Source organism: Macaca fascicularis, chromosome 16 (genome assembly GCF_037993035.2).
Source record: "Macaca fascicularis isolate 582-1 chromosome 16, T2T-MFA8v1.1".
Taxonomy (NCBI): domain Eukaryota; kingdom Metazoa; phylum Chordata; class Mammalia; order Primates; family Cercopithecidae; genus Macaca; species Macaca fascicularis.
The window spans coordinates 7843346-7860973 of record NC_088390.1 but is presented as its reverse complement, the minus strand read 5'-3'; the positions used below and the strand labels follow the sequence as shown (position 1 = coordinate 7860973).

Below are 17628 nucleotides of genomic sequence, written 5' to 3'. Positions count from 1 at the left end.
GAAGAAGCGCCTGGTCGAGGGTGTGGAAGGAATCCTACCTCTTCAAATTCATCAGGCTTGTAGAGATTGGGCACCTCGCCTGAGCTGAGGATGTTGTTGATGTCCTCTAGGAAGGACTCATCAGCTATTTGGGTGTCCACAAAAAGGAAGGACGTGGTCTTGAGCTCCACCCCAGCCTGACGATACAGACGCTTGATATCTGGCCGGGGGAGGGAAGGAGGACGAACTCACTGCAAATTCCCCGTCCTGGGCTTGATTCCTTTTCTGAGATTTAGGAACCCTCCCCGCGCCGCAGCATACACGCAACACCATCCTACACTCAACACAGGCCGGGCACATCTGCCCATCTGGCTGCCATCTCTCCTCTCTTATCACTGCAGGAATGTACGCATCTGATCTTTCATTCCTACCGTTTCAGAAACCCAGCCGTACCATCTCGGAACTCCTGCTTCCGATAATGTTTGGTGACCTCGATCTGGAAGGTGGTGTAGTCGCAGATGGATGAAGCCAGGCGGGCCAGACTCTGGCGTCCACTGCCCCCGATGCCCACGAGGAGCATGTTGCCCCGAGGCTGTCCAATGACCCGCACGATCCGTGTGACTGGGGGTGGGGTGGGTGTGAGGGTAATGAGTTGGCTGAGTAAACTCAGGGGACCTCCAGGCCCTAGGCTAGGGATTGGGGTCCCTGAAACTGAAGCAGAGGAACCAAGAGGTATGAGAAGAAGTTGGTGCCCAAGGCCCAGGAGGCAATTCAACTTTTAACCTCCACCTTCTCTGTTAAACACACGCTGCCACACCCAGGGCATCTGCGGCCAGGGAGAAAGGTAGCTTCTGGAACTTGATTTGGGAGACCTGGGAAGGGACCCCTATTTCCTTAGACATACCCCATCACTGAGATGATGGGGAAGGGGGTGGGACTGGCAGGCGCTCACTGTGCTCAATAGCCTCTCGGAAGAGCACCAGCTGCATGGGCACCACAGAGGGTGACAGGTTATACTCATTCAGAGCCGTCTCCATGACTGTCTTCAGCACTGTCAGATCTGTGAGGTCTTCGTACACCTTGGGCTCCTTCAGGAAATCCCCTGGGCCATGGGAAGAGGGGATCAGAGGCACAAACGCCTGGTCTGACTCCCCGCCGCAGGGCTCCACATTTCAGACTCCATGTCCTGACTCCTTCTAGCCCCGATGTCCTAAGAGTGTCAAGCCCAAGGTCATCACAGCTCCCAGCTCACCAAAGATAGGAGGACGCTTGCTGGGACAGAGATGATGAAACGTGAGGTCAAAGAAGGAGCCGAGCTTGTCGTTTATGATGCCCATGAAGGCTTCTGTGTCTGCCACATCCACCAGCCGGTCAGAGAAGACTCTGTGGGCAGGGAACTGGCATGAGATCTGGGAATAAAGAGGAGAATGGCCTGGGGAAGGCAGTGTCAGGCTGGGAGCAAAGTGGGGGTGGGAGCAAGGCTGAGGAAACCTGCGTCTGGTCAGGGCACATGCATGTCACCTGAAACATTCATGGATCCAGAGCCGTGTGATGCTGGACTTGGTATCATGGAAGTCCTTGTTGGCTCTAAGCATGCCCTGGAACACCTGGGAAGAGGACGGACTGTTGGGACCAGGGAGCAAAAAGATTCCCTCCGGAAGTTTTTTGTTTTGGTTTTGGTTTTGGTTTTTTGGGACAGTCTCACTCTGTCTCCAAGGCTGAACTGCAGTGGTGCAATCTCAGCTCACTGCAACCTCTGCCTCCCAGGCTCAAGCAATTCTCCTGCCTCAGCCTCCCATGTAACTGGGACTACAGGCACACGCCACCACGCCCAGCTAATTTTATATATTTTTTTTTAATAGAGACAGGATTTCGCCATGTTGGCCAGGCTCTGGTCTTGAACTCCTAACCTCAGGTGATCTGCCTGCATTGGCCTCCCAAAGTGCTGGAATTACAGGTGTGAGCCACCGCACTTGGCCCAGAAGTTTTAAAGGTAAAGCCAGGGAACGCGACACTTCAGGATGGGGGTGACTTTTGGTGCGCATGCTATTGAGTGTTAAGGCTTAGTCTGAGAAGAGAATGCCTCCGCGGAGGCTGGGCCAAGCAGAAGGGGCAAGGTCAGGCCGAGAGTCACCTTGGAGATGTCTCGAAGGTTGAAGAGGTAATGGATCTTGGTGGGCGTGGGCAGGAAGCGCTGTACCACGGTGTTGTACATGTCCAGGGTGGCCTCTGTCACCACGTTCCCAATGGGCTTCACCTCTTCCTCAAAGTCCTGAAGCTTCTGATTGATCATGGTGCCAAATATGCGGATGATCTGGGACTCCTAGAAATAGGCCCTGGCTCACTCTCCAGGGCTCCTGGCCTTCTAGCCAGGAAGGAAGCCAATAAAGAGCTTGGCTCATGGCAGAATTTAAGGGGGCGTCAAAAAAAATCCTAAACTCAGAAATAAGACAAATGATAAATACTATTTTAACACTATATATATAGTGTTGTATGTATTATACATACTATATATTTATACATTTTTATTTATTTATTCATATATATACTGCAACTTCTGCCTCATGGGTTCAAGCAATTCTCTGCCTGAGCTTCCCAAGTAGCTGGGATTACAGGTACCTGCCACCACGCCTGGCTAATTTTTTGTATTTTTAGTAGAGACAGGGTTTCTCCATGGTGGTCAGGCTGATCTCAAACTCCCGACCTCAGGTGATCCACCTGCTTTGGCCTCCCAAAGTGCTGAGATTACAGGCGTGAGCCACTGTGCCCAGCCTTAACACTATATATATACTTTTTTTTTTTTTTGAGACAGAGTCTCAGACTGTTTTCAAAGCTGGTGTCCAATGGTGAGATCATGGTTCACTGCAGCCTCGACCTCCTGGGCTCAAGCAATCCTCCCACCTCAGCCTCTCAAGTAGCTGGGACTACAGGTGTGCACCACCACACCTGGCTAATTTTTGTATTTTTTTGTAGAGACAGGGTTCCCCATGTTGCTCAGGCTGATATCAAACTCCTGGGCTCAAGTGATCCACCTGCCTCAGCCTCCCAAAGTACTGGGATTACAGCTGGGAGCCACCGTGCCTGGCCAACACAGTATTTAAAAACAAAAATGAATGCAAAATATTCACGATGAACAAACACTAACATTTAAAATAGAGACCAGATGTGGATTACTGATTTCTCCTTTCCCCTTAGGCTCCAATATGGCTCAGGACTACACTCTACTGATTTTGTATTTATTCAAAATGGTGGTATTTTGCTCATCATAAATTATTGGCATTAATTTTAATTTTAAAAAAATATTGCATTACTACAGATTCACCAGTACTAGTGGCCAAGCCTCCATACCTTCCCTGTTCCCCTGGGATCCCTTGGCCCCACATACTTCTCCAGTTCTCCTTCCCACTCCATAGGATCAATAAAATGTTCCAGACAGGGAAAAAAAAATGTGAGGCCAAGTGTGGTGGGAGGCTAAGGTGGGCGGATCTCTCGAGTCCAGGAGTTTGAGACCAGACTGGGCAACATGATGAAACTCTGTCTCTACTGAAAATACAAGAATTAGCCGGGCGTGGTGGTGGGCGCCTGCAGTCCCACCTACTCTGGAGGCTGAGGCAGGAGAATCACTTGAACCTGGGAAGTGGAGGCCGCAGTGAGCTGAGATTATGCCACTGCACTCCAGCCTGGGGTGCGACAGAGTGAGACCGTGTCTCAAAAAAAAAAAAAAAAAAGGAAGTGTGAACATGTTATTTCTCTTGATTGCAGAGTCTTTGGGTGCCCCCTTAAATTCTGCACTGAGATGAGTGACTCACTGGCCTGGCTCTAATCCTGACACTGCTGCGGGCTTTGTAGGATCTACCTTCCTTAGTCTACTTGGGCTTCACCGTGTTCTCTGCCCACCAGGACTACAAGGCTTCCTTGTCCACAGTCAGGAAGGTGCGCTTCCATCCCGTAGCTCTCCTAGCTCAGGAGCCAGCACAGGCCCTATGGATCATACCAGCTTCCTGTGTGGAGCTCTGCTTGGGGTGCCTCGGCCCCCTGGGATCTGGCCCCTGCTTCTCTGGGACAGAGACATTTCACCTCCTACCCTCCCCTCGTCCTGCAGCCCCCATGAGGTCCTCACTGTGGGGAAGGTCATGTTGATAATGTTGAAGCGACTCTGTAGCCTTGGGGAGATGACAGTCCGTCCACCCCCAGGGGGGCCCATGGCAGCCATCAGGAACATTTCCTAGACAGCGGCGACAAGGCGGGCAGAGAGGCAGGAGGGGAGCGGGCAAGAGAGGCAGCGACACAGGCCGGGTGAAAAGGAGTGGGAGGAAAACAGTGCGAGGAGGGACGAAGGGGAAGAGGAAGCGGGACACAGCGGGTAGAGAGGAACATGGAGCGGCAGAGCAGGGGGAGGGGAAGAGAAGAAAGGGACATGGGAAACTTGTTTTAGAACCAGGAATGCATTGGTCTGTATTTCATCCTTATAATCTATGTACCCAAATGAGAAAATACAGGTAAGTAAAAAAATATTTGTGTCTTCTAGACTTTCTCTTTTTCTTCTTTTAAAATTGTACATATCTATACATGTGGTGTGTGTGTTCTCTCTCAAACACACGTGAATATATCACTAGCCGAGTTTTTGACCCAGAGTGCCAGATATACACACACACAACCCCAGAAGCCAGGCCGCAATGGCCACTGATTAAAGAGAAGCAGCCAGGTGCAGTGGCTCAGGCCTGTAATGCCAACACTTTGGGAGGCCAAGGTAGGAGGATCTCTTGAGCCCAGGAGTTTAAGACCAGCCTGGGCAACACATGGAGACCTTGTGTCCACTAAAAATCATAAAATTAACCTGTCACTCCAGCCTTGGCAACAGAGCAAGACACTGTCTAAAAAAAAAAGAAAAGAAAAAGAAAGAAGGAAAGAAAGAAAGAAAGAAAGAAAGAAAGAAAGAAAGAAAGAAAGAAAGAAAGAAAGAAAGAAAGGAAGGAAGGAAGGAAGGAAGGAAGGAAGGAAGGAAGGAAGGAAGGAAGGAAGGAAGGAAGGAAGGAAGGAAGGAAGGAGGAAGGAAGGAAGGAAGGAAGGAGGAAGGAAGGAGGAAGGAGGAAGGAAGGAAGGAAGGAAGGAAGGAAGGAAGGAAGGAGGAAGGAAGGAAGAAGGAAGAAGGAAGGAAGGAAGGAAGGAAGGAAGGAAGGAAGGAAGGAAGGAAACAGTATGCTCAGAATCCCACAAAGGAGGCAGGACTGAGGGAGGACGCCTGGCTCATGAGTGAGGAGCCAAGAACTGCTGTCATGGAGACAGGACACTCCTGTGTGGGAAGGAATCCAGGATGACAGGACCATAGCCTGGGGCCCCAGTGGGGTGGGGACTGAGCCTATCCCAGAAGGGAGCAGAGGCCGGAAGAACAGACTCTCGGGAGGCTTACTCGAATGTACTTGATGGTCTGCTTCGAACGGTCATACCAAAAGCCATAGTCAATCCAGAGGCGGATCAGCTCCAGAGGTGGCTGGGACCCAAACATGTCCTTAGCGGGCATATTTAGGTCATCCATAAAGGTGATCATGCTTTTGCCCCCGAATGGCACGTAGACACCCTTGGTTCGCTTCTCAACCCTGCTCTCAATGATGCTCTGCACATTATTGGATGTGGTCTGGTGAAAAGGTACCGAATGAATGTGTGGGTCTCCTGAGAGAAATATGGGCTTAGAGAGGAGGGTCAAGCAGGCACTTGGATCCCAGGGGAGCCGGCAGCCTGGCTCCTGGGTCCCCGACACACCTGTGCGGACATGTTGACAACAAGCACCGACCACTGGCTGGAGGGCAGGGACTGCAGAACGCTCTGGGCGATGGAGGTCTTCCCAGTCCCCACGGGACCCACCAGCAGAACGGGATTCTGGTTGGCCACCAAGGTGCTCACCAGGTAGTTGTAGCGCACAGTGTCGACGGTGGGCACCATGATCTTATAGAAGGGGGCGCTAGGGAAGAGCAGGGACCGGCTCTCAAGGGCCACCCGCCCACTCCTTTCCAACTCCCACTTCCTTTCCCTCCACGTCACCACTGTCTCATCACCACCCTGCCCTCCTGTGGGGCCTGGGGATCATGCACTCCCCTCAAAGACCCCGTCCCAAGTCTTCTAGGTCCCGCTTCCTCTCCTCAGGAGGCAGCCCTTCCCTGGAACCCGCCTTCTCCTTCCTATCGCTCATTTTTGCTTCTAGGCCCCATCTCTCTTGCCACATCCCCCAGCTACCACTGCCCCGTGCCCTCCTCACACTCAGGCCCAGCTCTCACTTTGGAGGGTAGCGCCAACTCTTAGGGAGCTTGTCCTCAAATGACGTCCAACTCCGCATTTTGGGGTCCACAAAATACTCATACACCGTGTCCTAAGGAGGGCATGTAGGTCAGGTTACCAAAGCCTTCCTTGAGCCTTCTCCAGCCCAGAGAACGGGCCCCAGACCACCGGGTGGAAGAAAGAGAGAGAGAGAGAGCAAAGCAGAGCCCGAGATCGGGGATGCCAATGGGTTCTGGAAAAACAGGGCGAATAGGACAGCTGGGTGTGTGCCCAACCTTATTGGGAAAGGAGCCCTCGATCTCTCGGAGGTAGCTGTCAATCTTCTTGCGGCCCTCTTCATCCACGGAGGCACACACAGACCAGATCATGCTGAACACAAATGTCATCTCTACCATGGTGACACAGTTCTCGCCGTCAGCTGAGTTCACCTGGATGGAGGATGAGAAGAGGAAATAACCCGCCTGTAAGAGGCCAGGGGTCCATCTGGCAGACTCATGACACTGGAGGGTGGAAAGGCTGGGTCTTCCTCCCTTCCTGGCTCTATTTGGAAAATCGCACGGTTTTCCAAATGTGCGTGTTTATCTACAACCTGCTGAAAGACTGAGACAAACCTGAAATTTCTTACAGCTCAGCAGTTGCCCTGAGCTTCCTCACTGCTAACTCATAAAGACGCAGCCATCATCCGGCCACAACAGGCCTGCCCTGGAAAAGCACCCATGGGTGCTCAGGAGACAGGTTCAGGAACATTCATGGTGACTTGTTTGTGATTGCAAAACACTGGAGATGACCTAAACGTTCACCAGTAGAGCAGTGGAAAAATAACATGTAGTGTTCTACCATGGAATAGTATATAGCAGTTAAAGCAATGAAATGAATCTACATGTAGTCATACAGAACTCGAAAACATATTGTTAATTTAACGGACATGTTGCAGTATATAGCATGATATAGTTAAAAAAAAATACCACATTTTCGGTCAGGTACAGTGGCTCATGCTTGTAATTCCAGCACTTAGGGAAGCAGAGCTGGGTGGATCACCTGAGGTCAGGAGTTCGAGACCAGCCTGGCCAACATGGTGAAACCCCGTCTCTACTAAAGATACAAAAATTAGCTGGGCGTGGTGGCCCCTGTTAATCCCAGCTACTCAGGAGGCTGAGGTGGGAGAATCGCTTGAACCCAGGAGGTGGAGGTTGCAGTGAGCCAAAATGGCACCACTGCGCTCTAGCCCGGGCAGCAAGAGTGAAACTCCGTCTCCAAAAAAAAAGAAAAAAAAACATTTTCTATGGATATCCATGGGGTTATATGTAAAGGCGTACCTTTAAAAAGGCCTAGGCCAGATATGGTGGTGGCTCATGCCTATAATCCCAGCACCTTGGGAAGCTGAGGTGGGATTATTGCTTGAGGCCAGGAGTGCGAGACCAGCCTGAACAACATAGTGAAACTTGTCTCAACCAAAAAAAAAAAAAACAAAACAGCCAGGCATGATGGTGTGCATCTGTAACCTCAGCTACTCAGGAGACTGAGGTGGGAGGATCACTTGAGCCCAGGATGTTGAGGCTGCAGTGAGCCCTGATCATGCCATTCCAGCCTTGGTAACAGAGCAAGACCCTGTCTCTAAAAAAAAAAAAAAAAAAAAAAAAAAATTAAAAAAGAGGTCTGGAATGACATACACAAACATACTACGGTAGTTACTTGTGTGCAGTAAGGAGCAGATCAGGACTGGGAGGAGAGAGAGGAACAAAAAGGACTTTAGTTTTATATGAAAAATTATTATTTTCAGAAAGGGAACTTGATTCAACAATTATCTGTGTAATTAAAAATTAAAATATAAAACGTGGCCTGGTGCGGTGGCTCGTGCCTGTAGTCCTAGCACTTTGGGAGGCCGAGGCAGGAGGATTACTTGAGTCCAGGAGTTTGAGACCAGCCTGGGCAACACAGTGAGACCCCGTCTCTAGAAATAATCAAAAATTAGCTGGGTGTGATGGTGCACGCCTGCGGTCCCAGCTACTCGGGAGACAGGAGAATTGTTTGAGCCCAGTAAGTTGAGGCTGCAGTGAGCCGAGATCACACCACAGCACTTGGCTTGGGCAGCAGAGTGAGACCCTATCTCCAAAAAGATAAAATGTAAAATGTACCAACTTAATAATGGAAGGAGCATATTTAGAGCCCATGCTCTCAACCCACTGCCCAGGGGGCACGTGACAGGTGTCTTTCTTCTGATTGGGCGCATGGAGCACATGGGGCCATCCCGACTCTGTCGGGCCTCTTGGAGACCATGACCAACCTGGCATCCTTCAAACCTGGCATCCTTCAAACCATCCCTGGCCTACTATGCAAAGCAGACACAGGCCCATGGGCAGAGGGCGCTTGAGGATGGGTTGTGACGTAAGACACCTGGGACCACAGATAACGTGCTACACTTGGTGCCCTCCAATCCAGGATACTGATCTTGGGCTTAGAGAGTAATCCTGGCCGGGCGCGGTGACTCACGCCTGTAATCCCAGCACTTTGGGAGGCCGAGGCGGGCGGATCACAAGGTCAGGAGATCGAGACCATCCTGGCTAACACGGTGAAACCCCGCCTCTACTAAACATACAAAAAATTAGCCGAGCGTGGTGGCGGGTGCCTGTAGTCCCAGCTACTCGGGAGGCCAAGGCAGGAGAATGGTGTGAACCCGGGAGGCGGAGCCTGCAGTGAGCCGAGATCGCGCCACTGCACTCTAGCCTGGGCGACAGAGCGAGACTCCGTCTCAAAAAAAAAAAAAACAATCAGTTGTCTGCCATTTTCAGTCCAGAATCCTTAGTCTGCGCTTCCGGCTCTCTCAGCATACAACACATCTCACCATCCTCATGGTCCAGCCCTCTCCTCAGGGTCTCTGCCACACTGAAGAGCATCTGCACACAAACACCACCCACCATATCCGGCTACAGACCACTAGCTAGGCCCGCCCCGCCAGGCCTGACCCCTGTGTGTCTGCACTTCTGCAGAGGCCACTCTTGCCCTCTGCTCACCCAGGAAGCCTCCCCTAACCAGCCCGTCCTTCTTGGCACCTGTGTGCTATTGATACTCGTAACTGCCCTCTGCCCACACGGTACCTGGCAAGTCCATCTACAGTTTTTTGGTTTTGTTTTTGTTTTTTTGAGATGGAGTCTTGCTCTGCCTCGCCCAGGCTGGAGTGCAGTGGTGCAATCTCGGCTCACTGCAGCCTCCGCCTCCTGGGTTCAAGCGATTGTCCTGCCTCAGCCTCCCAAGTAGCTGGGACTACAGGTGTGTGCCACCACACCCGGTTAAGTTTGTATTTTTAGTAGAGATAGGGTTTCACCATGTGGGCCAGGCTGGTCTCGAATTCCTGACCTTCCATGATCCACCCACCTCGGCCTCCCAAAGTGCTGAGATTACAGACATGAACCACCGTACCCGGCCCCATCTACATATTTTTAATTTACATTAACTGTACAAGGAATGACATATGTTCCTATAGATCTTAATTGTTGTTGATGACGTATTAATAGTTTAATTACCTGGCAACATCTTTAAAAACAATACAAACCATTTATAGGCAGTGATTAAAGCTCAACAGAAGATATCAAATTTTGGTCCTTCTAAACTGAGCACAATTTTTCTTAAATATCAATTAATCTGAAATGTTTACAAAGTCCTCTCATCAGAATAGTCTGAAAGCGTCTTCAAGGAGAAATGGTGTCCCAGGGCCTCATCTACGCCAAAACTTATATTTATATTTTGAAGGGCTGGAGAAGTCAGGAGCAGAATGAGCTATTTTCAGCTCCCAAAGCATGGGTGGGAAATTATAGCAAGACCCCATTGTGTACATATTCAACTCAGAACCCCTAGTCGGACCTTTCAGCTCAACACACATGTGCACACACACATATGCAGACACACATGTGCACACACACAGATGTGCGCACACACATGCACACACACACCCCTCACTGCCTCCATGGTCATTGAGGCCTCCCCTTGGAGTCTCTGCTCCACTCAAGCCTGGCGTTCAACCTGTCTCAGACACACCGTTTCCCAGAAGTTGTCCTGGTGAGACTGTGAGCCCTCCCTACCCCTGCCCGTGGTCTGTGTCCTCCCCTTACCCCATTCTCTGGCGTGGCCAGGGCCGAGTACAGCTTGCAGAGGGAGATGATACCACTGTACTCGGGCAGGGGCACCAGCTCCTTGCAGTTGTCCTTCTTAAAGGCCAGCATCTTGTTGATGAACTTTTCGAACATGCGTTGAAGGGGCTCCACCTCAGCCTGGAGTTGAATAAGAAGGGAGTCTTCATTCACCCTGGTGTCCTGGAGCCACACTGGTTACTTTCCCTCTCCTTAGTTCCCTTCATACCTTTGGCCTCTTCTCCAGCCACGACTGAACATAGGGCTTCCAGCCCAGGTCAGCATAGTCAGTGTAGACCATCCCGCAGCGGGATACGGTGGCTGGAGAGGCCACTGCCAGGTTCTCCACTTCGAACAGAAGAGACACCTAAGGATATACGCTTGTCAGAACTTCATCTCTCTCTGCATCCCCCACCTTCAGGAATAATAAAATACCCAGAACTCGGATGCTACAAGTTCAAAAACAATTTGCTTTTTTTTTTTTTTTTTTTTTGAGACAGAGTCTTGCTCTGTCACCCAAGCTGGAGTGCAGTGGCATGATCTTGGCTCACTGCAACCTCTGCCTCTCAGGTTCAAGCAATCCTCCCACCTCAGTCTCCAGAGTACCTGGGACTAAAGGTGCACAACACCACACCCAGCTAACTTTTATATTTTTTAGTAGAGACGGGGTTTCACCCTGTTGGCCAGGCCGGTCTTAAACTCTTGACCTCAAGTGATCTGCCCACCTTGACCTCCCTCCCAAAGTGCTTGGATTACAGGCATGAGCCACCCAGCCCAGTCCAGTTTGCTTTAAAAGAAATTAGAGCTTATTCAAGGTTGTCCTTATGAAAACTCACTCTCTTGCTCGCATTGTTGGAGCGGGTGGAAAAGGGTGTGCTTGCCAGTCCATGAATTCATACCCCTGGGTGCACAAATGAGGGTCCTGCCTCATGCGTCCATGGGAATGAGCTGAGGAGGGCCACCCGAGCCTACACAGTGCTTACGACACAGAGTGTTTTTCTTATCATTGTTCTCAACAGCCATGGTAGGCAAAGCATTTTTTCTTCAGCTGCAGGTTTCCCTGAATCCAGGCATCCTCCCTTCAGCTCTCTCCCGCAGAACCTGCCCTGCTCTGAGATTCCTGGCTGTCCTCCCCAGCCCCGGCCCATGCCCTCCGGTGCCTGCCTCTGCAAGCCCTCGGGAGTCAGCCACATCCCTGACCTGCTCGGGCATCGCAATGCGCTCGCCGTTGATGAGGGTCAACACCTTGTTATCATCCATGACGGAGTTCATGCTCTCGATCCACAGCGTGTCCACGGGGCCGTCGAACAGGATCCACTTCTCATCAGGTTTCTCATCTGAGTGGATGGTGGGTGATGAGGAAACCAGGGAGCCACTCACCTTGCGCCCTCCGCTCACACTCCTCGGAGATGCAAGCCTACGCATCCTTGTACTTCACCATTCTCCAGGCATTTCTCCACCAACTTGGAAATTCCTATCCCCAGACTCCCTGCCTCCTTAGGAGACTCAGGCGTCTGCTCTCCACACCCCACGATCCTTTGGATACCTGCACATGCTGTCCGCATGACACTGGACAAGATGCCATCTGTCCATTCATTGCTGCTGAGGTCATATTCCCCGTACAGTTCCCCTAGAGACAATGCCTTGGGGTTCAAAGGGAACTCCTGAAAATGACACCAGAAGGGGTTTTAGCTGCTGATAGACAAAAACCCCCCTTTATTTCCAGACCCCTCTTAGGTACGTGCATTTGCCCCTTCTCTCATCGCTCCAGGCCTCCGTGGACCCAGTACAGCCCTCCTGGCCTTGCAAGGTTCTCCCTGGCCCCCACCCTCCACTGTCTTTTTACTACTCAAGTCTCTGCCACTGACTCCACTGTCCCAGCCCCGTACTCTAACAATGTTGAAGTTAGGGTCTCCAGCGTGGCACAGAGAGGACAGGGAGGCCTGCAGGATGCGCCATGAGGCCGTCTTGCCACTGCCCGTGCAGCCCACAATCATGGTGGAGTGGCGGGAGTTCTTGGTTTCATACAACTGGAAAACCTTGGTGAGAGTGAACGGCGTGCTTTGCAGGCCCATGTCTCGAATCTCCTGCTCAACGGTCTCCCGCAGCTGAGGGAAGGGAAAACACAACAAGCAGAAGAAAAAAGGATGAGGCCTTTAAAGGGCTTTCAAAATCTCCCCAATGCCAGAGAGAATATGTTCAAAACTGTTAAAAATGGGCCCTCTGCACTCTGGCTCTGTTCACTCACTGGGAAGCTGGCCCATTGCAGAGTTGAAAGACTGGGCTCTGGAGTCGGCCAGGCTGGTTCCCCAGCTCTCAGCTATGTGATCCTGGGTAAGTTACTTCTCCACGCCTCAGTTTCCTCATTGGCACAATGTCTTACATGTAGCTCTACACCCTTTTTATGATTCAGCAAATATTTATTAAGCCTCTACAATGTATGCCAAGTACTGTGCTTGCCGGTTGCCAGGGATACGGCTTGGGACAAAATAGATTTCGTACTATTGCAGAGCTCACAGTTTGGTGGAAGAGCCCAATTAATGTTAAAGACATTATTACCTAAGTTAAAAAGTAATGCTTGGGCTGGGCGTGGTGGCTCACACCTGTAATCCCAGCACTTTGGGAGGTCGAGGCGGGCGGATCACGAGGTCAGGAGATCAAGACCATCCTGGCTAACACGTTGAAACCCCGTCTCTACTAAAAATACAAAAAATTAGCCAGGCATGGTGGTGGGTGCCTGTAGTCCCAGCTACTTGGGAGGCTGAGGCAGGAGAATGGCGTGAACCCGGGAGGTGGAGCTTGCAGTGAGCCGAGACTGTGCCACTGCACTCCAGCCTGGGCGACAGAGCAAGACTCCATCTCGGGGAAAAAAAAAAAAAGTAATGCTTGAAGAACCATGACCTAGTAGATCGGCCCCAGAATAGTGTGCCATTTTAAAACACACAGCTCATGTAGCCAAATAATTTCAAATAGATGCAAGATCGTTACTTGTACTAACAGGCCTCACCAATTTCACTTCCTTCCACTATCTGAGAAGTTTTATTAGTATGTTTTCTGTGTGCACATGTGTTTAGTGTCCTAAAGAAGTTTAATGTCACATTTTCTATTTATTCAGTTAAAAAATATTCTCAGCGGCCAGGCGCGGTGGCTCAAGCCTGTAATCCCAGCACTTTGGGAGGCCGAGACGGGCGGATCACGAGGTCAGGAGATCGAGACCATCCTGGCTAACACAGTGAAACCCCGTCTCTACTAAAAATACAAAAACTTAGCCGGGCGAGGTGGCAGGCGCCTGTAGTCCCAGCTACTCGGGAGGCTGAGGCAGGAGAATGGCGTAAACCCGGGAGGCGGAGCTTGCAGTGAGCTGAGATCCGGCCACTGCACTCCAGCCTGGGTGACAGAGCGAGACTCCGTCTCAAAAAAAAAAAAAAAAAAAAAAAATTCTCAGCTAGGTGCGGTGGCTCAGGACTATAATCCCAACACTTTGGGAGGCTGAGGTGGGCAGATCACCTGAGGTCAGGAGTTCGAGACCAGCCTGGCCAACATGACGAAACCCCGTCTCTACTAAAAATACAAAAAATTAGCCGGGCGTGGTGGCGGGCGCCTCTAGTCCCAGCTACTCAGGAGGCTGAGGCATGAGAATCGCTTGAACCTGGGAGGCGGAGGTTGCAGTGAGCTGAGATCATGCCACTGTACTCCAGCCTGGGCAACAGAGCAAAACTCCATCTCAAAAAAAAAAAAAAAAAAAATCCTCTAATTTCTTCTTTGATCCATTAGTTATTTAGAATTGTATTGCCAAATTTCCAAACATTTGGGCTTTTACAAATTCTATTTTGTCACTGTCTGTTAAAAGCATTCAAATGCACCTCTATGGATTTTTTGGTCTGTTTGCATTATCAGTTTCTGAAAGAAGTAAGTCAAGATCTCCCACCAGGGCTGTGGATTTATGTGTTTCTCCTACGGTTCTGTCCATTTTCTTTTATGGATTTTGTAGCTATATTATTTAGTGCATACAGATTTAGAACTGTTATAACTTTCTGTGCATTGATCCTTTTATCATTATGAAATGTCACCCTTTACCTTTACTATTGCTTCTTGCCATAAAGTCTACTCTGCCTGTAGAGTTATCATTGTGATCAGAAAATGTGGTATGAATATCTTCCTTTGACATTTTTGAGGCAAATTTATGGCCTTTACATAGTCATCAATTTTCCTTTTCCTACATGGTCCAACAATTTTCTATGTGTGCTTGAAAAATATGGTTATGCTTCAATTATTTTATCTTATTTTATTTTATTTTATTTTATTTTATCGAGTTCTCACTCTGTCAGCCAGGCTGGAGTGCAGCGGTACAGTCACGGCTCACTGCAGCCTCAAAGTCGTGACCTCAGGTAATCCTCCCACCTTGGCCTCCCAAAGTCCTGGGACTACAGACATGAGCCACTATGCCTGGCTGATTCTCCAATTATTGAGACCAGTTTGTATAGATATCTATTAAATAATGATTGTTGATTGTGTTCTTCAAATCTTCTATATCCTGATTTTTAGTCTGTTTGATTTATCAATTAAGAGATATCAAGCTTTCCACTATGATAGATTTGTCCATTTCTCCTTGTAATTGTGCAAAATTAGCTCTACTTATTTTGAGGCTGTATTATTAGGTGCACCAAAATTTAGAATTGTTATACCTTTCTGATGAGTTGAATCCTTTTTTTTTTTTTTTTTTTTTTTTTTTTTGAGACAGAGTCTTGCTCTGTCGCCCAGGCTGGGGTGCAGTGGCCGGATCTCAGCTCACTGCAAGCTCCGCCGCCCGGGTTTAGACCATTCTCCTGCCTCAGCCTCCCGAGTAGCTGGGACTACAGGCGCCCGCCACCTCGCCCGGCTAGTTTTTTGTATTTTTTAGTAGAGACGGGGTTTCACCGTGTTAGCCAGGATGGTCTCGATCTCCTGACCTCGTGATCCGTCCGTCTCGGCCTCCCAAAGTGCTGGGATTACAGGCTTGAGCCACCGCGCCCGGCCTTGAATCCTTTATTATTATGAAATGGCCCTCTATTTCTAGCAGTGCTTTTTAGCTCAAAATCTGTTGTCCCATATTGCTACCCTAGCTTTCTTTGGTTAGTATTTACTAATACTAATTATTTACTAATGCTAATCATATAATAGAAAAAACATCTTTTTCTGTTCTTTGACTTTCAGCCCTTTGTCATTAAACTTTAGGTGGGTCTCTTGTAAACACTATGAAGTATCAGTAAAACAATGTATGATTACTTTTCCTTTCTTGGGCAACTTTTTTGTTTTCCCTAGGATCTAATAATTTCTGTGATGTTTGTTTGCTTAGGTTTTTTTTTTTTTGGACACAGGTCTCACTCTGTCACCCAGGCTGGAGTGCAGTGGCACAATCTCAACCACTGCAGCCTCCAACTCCTGGGCTCAAACAATCCTCCTGCCTCAGCCCCCTCCAAGTAGCTGAGACTACAGGCACGAGCCATTATACCTGGCTCATTTTTGTATTTTTTGTAGAGATGGGGTTTCACCATGTTGCCCAGGCTGGTCTCAAACTCCTGACCTCAAGTGATCCACCCGCCTACGCCTCCCAAAGTGCTAGGCCACCATGTCTGGTCTGTTTGCTTAGGTGTGTTTTTTCTTTTTTTTTTTTTTTTTGGCTCCCATATTTGCTTAGTTTTTAATGTGCTTATCTCTAACTCAATTCCAAACTCTACCAGTTGACTAAATCTTTCAAACAATTTTCACATCGGGTATCAATTTCTTCTTTAAAAAGTCCTCCTGCCCTGGTGCGGTGGCTCATGCCTGTAATCCCAGCACTTTGGGAGGCTGAGGCAGGCATATCACCTGAGGTCGGGAGTTTGAGACCAGCCTGACCAACATGGAGAAACCCCATCTGTACCAAAAATACAAAATTAGCCAGGTGTGGTGGCGCATGCCTGTAATCCCAGCTACTCCTGAGGCAGGAGAATCGCTTGAACCTGGAGCGCGGAGGTTGCGGTGAGCCGAGATTGTGCCGTTGCACTCCAGCCTGAGCAACAAGAGTGAAACTCCATCTCAAAAAAATAAATAAATAAATAAAATTTTAAAAGTCCTCCAAAAGCCTTCAGGTTTGCTCCAATCTGGATTGGCTTCTCTCTTTGCCCAGTGCACCACCGTCATCCCATGACCTCCATTCACCAACACCCCAAGGATTACTGTAGCCTCCTCCTTGCACCGAATCTTTTGTTTCCTGTCATCCCTTTCACGGCTCCTGTATTTAAGTAGAGCACATTTTCTAGTAGCTTTTGGAGAAAGGAGTAATTGCGACTAAAGAGCATACCACATGCCTGGCATTTTTTTTTTTTTTTTTTAAGAGATGAAGGTCTTGCTATGTTGCCCAGGCTGGTCTTGAACTCCTGGCCTAAAGTGATCCTCTTGTCTCAGCCTCCAAAGTGTTGAGATGACAGGCGTGAAGTACCACACCTTGCCCCTATCAGTTTCAATATCTGAAGTAAGTTTTCATGGATCTGATTCCACTGTCTGTTGTTGTTCTGGCTCCCATTCATGGTTTCTTGTTTCCTTGTGTGTTTTGTGATTTTTGACCATGAGTTGCTCATTTTCTTGGACTTTTACCTGTGGCAATTCTTTGAAGTGTGAGTTGAAATTTCATTCCTCCAGAAATAATTTGCTTTTGCTTCTTCCTGTCACCTGGGGGCACTAACAACCTAGAACTACTTAATATTAAAATCTAAGCTTGAGATTTCTTCTCTGATTACACAGTAGGAGAAACGATGACTGGAAACCATGTGAGAGCTGGTGTGTGGTTAGGAAATCTCAAAGGAAATTTGGTCTTTTTCTTCCATCATCAGAGATCAAAACAAGCAAGTTTCTTTCCTATATATACCCTTCTAAATCGCAGGCTTCTCTTTTTTCCATCTACTGGGGGTGTTGCCCCTTGTGGACTGGGGTTTACGCAGCCCTGCATTTTCTGTTCTATCTTCAGACTTGGGCTGTTTCATCTCCTATTCCCACTGCCTTGAGATCAACAACAGTTTTCAGGGAGAAGGCCAGCTTTGGTACTCACCTGTCTCCCAGGGTTCCTGCTTTTACTCCCCACCCTCCTTAACTCCTGGAATTCTTTCTTTCTTGCCAGCTTAGCAATGCATTAAAAAGGATGTCATTGTTATATTTTTATCCATCATTTTAGTAGTTTCTATTGAAAGGATCATTCAGGGTATCTAGACTACCACACTTCCAGATAAGAAAGTTC

At 49.0% G+C, this 17628-nt stretch overlaps 1 protein-coding gene across 1 annotated transcript in view; it reads right to left on the bottom strand.

The window, feature by feature from the left end:
* The window catches only part of DNAH2 (dynein axonemal heavy chain 2), a 123766-nt gene that overhangs the window by 37873 nt on the left and 68265 nt on the right, over window positions 1-17628 (bottom strand). Inside the window, exons 42-57 of the mRNA XM_045375386.2 lie at window positions 12266-12484; window positions 11923-12040; window positions 11577-11713; window positions 10606-10743; window positions 10359-10517; window positions 6528-6680; window positions 6252-6343; window positions 5740-5938; window positions 5390-5614; window positions 4100-4204; window positions 2114-2302; window positions 1501-1586; window positions 1232-1362; window positions 932-1081; window positions 433-600; window positions 39-199 (exon numbers count right to left, since the gene is read on the bottom strand). Of these exons, the coding sequence (XP_045231321.2) occupies window positions 39-199; window positions 433-600; window positions 932-1081; window positions 1232-1362; window positions 1501-1586; window positions 2114-2302; window positions 4100-4204; window positions 5390-5614; window positions 5740-5938; window positions 6252-6343; window positions 6528-6680; window positions 10359-10517; window positions 10606-10743; window positions 11577-11713; window positions 11923-12040; window positions 12266-12484 (2430 nt within the window). The remainder of the gene's footprint in view (window positions 1-38; window positions 200-432; window positions 601-931; window positions 1082-1231; window positions 1363-1500; window positions 1587-2113; window positions 2303-4099; window positions 4205-5389; window positions 5615-5739; window positions 5939-6251; window positions 6344-6527; window positions 6681-10358; window positions 10518-10605; window positions 10744-11576; window positions 11714-11922; window positions 12041-12265; window positions 12485-17628) is intronic.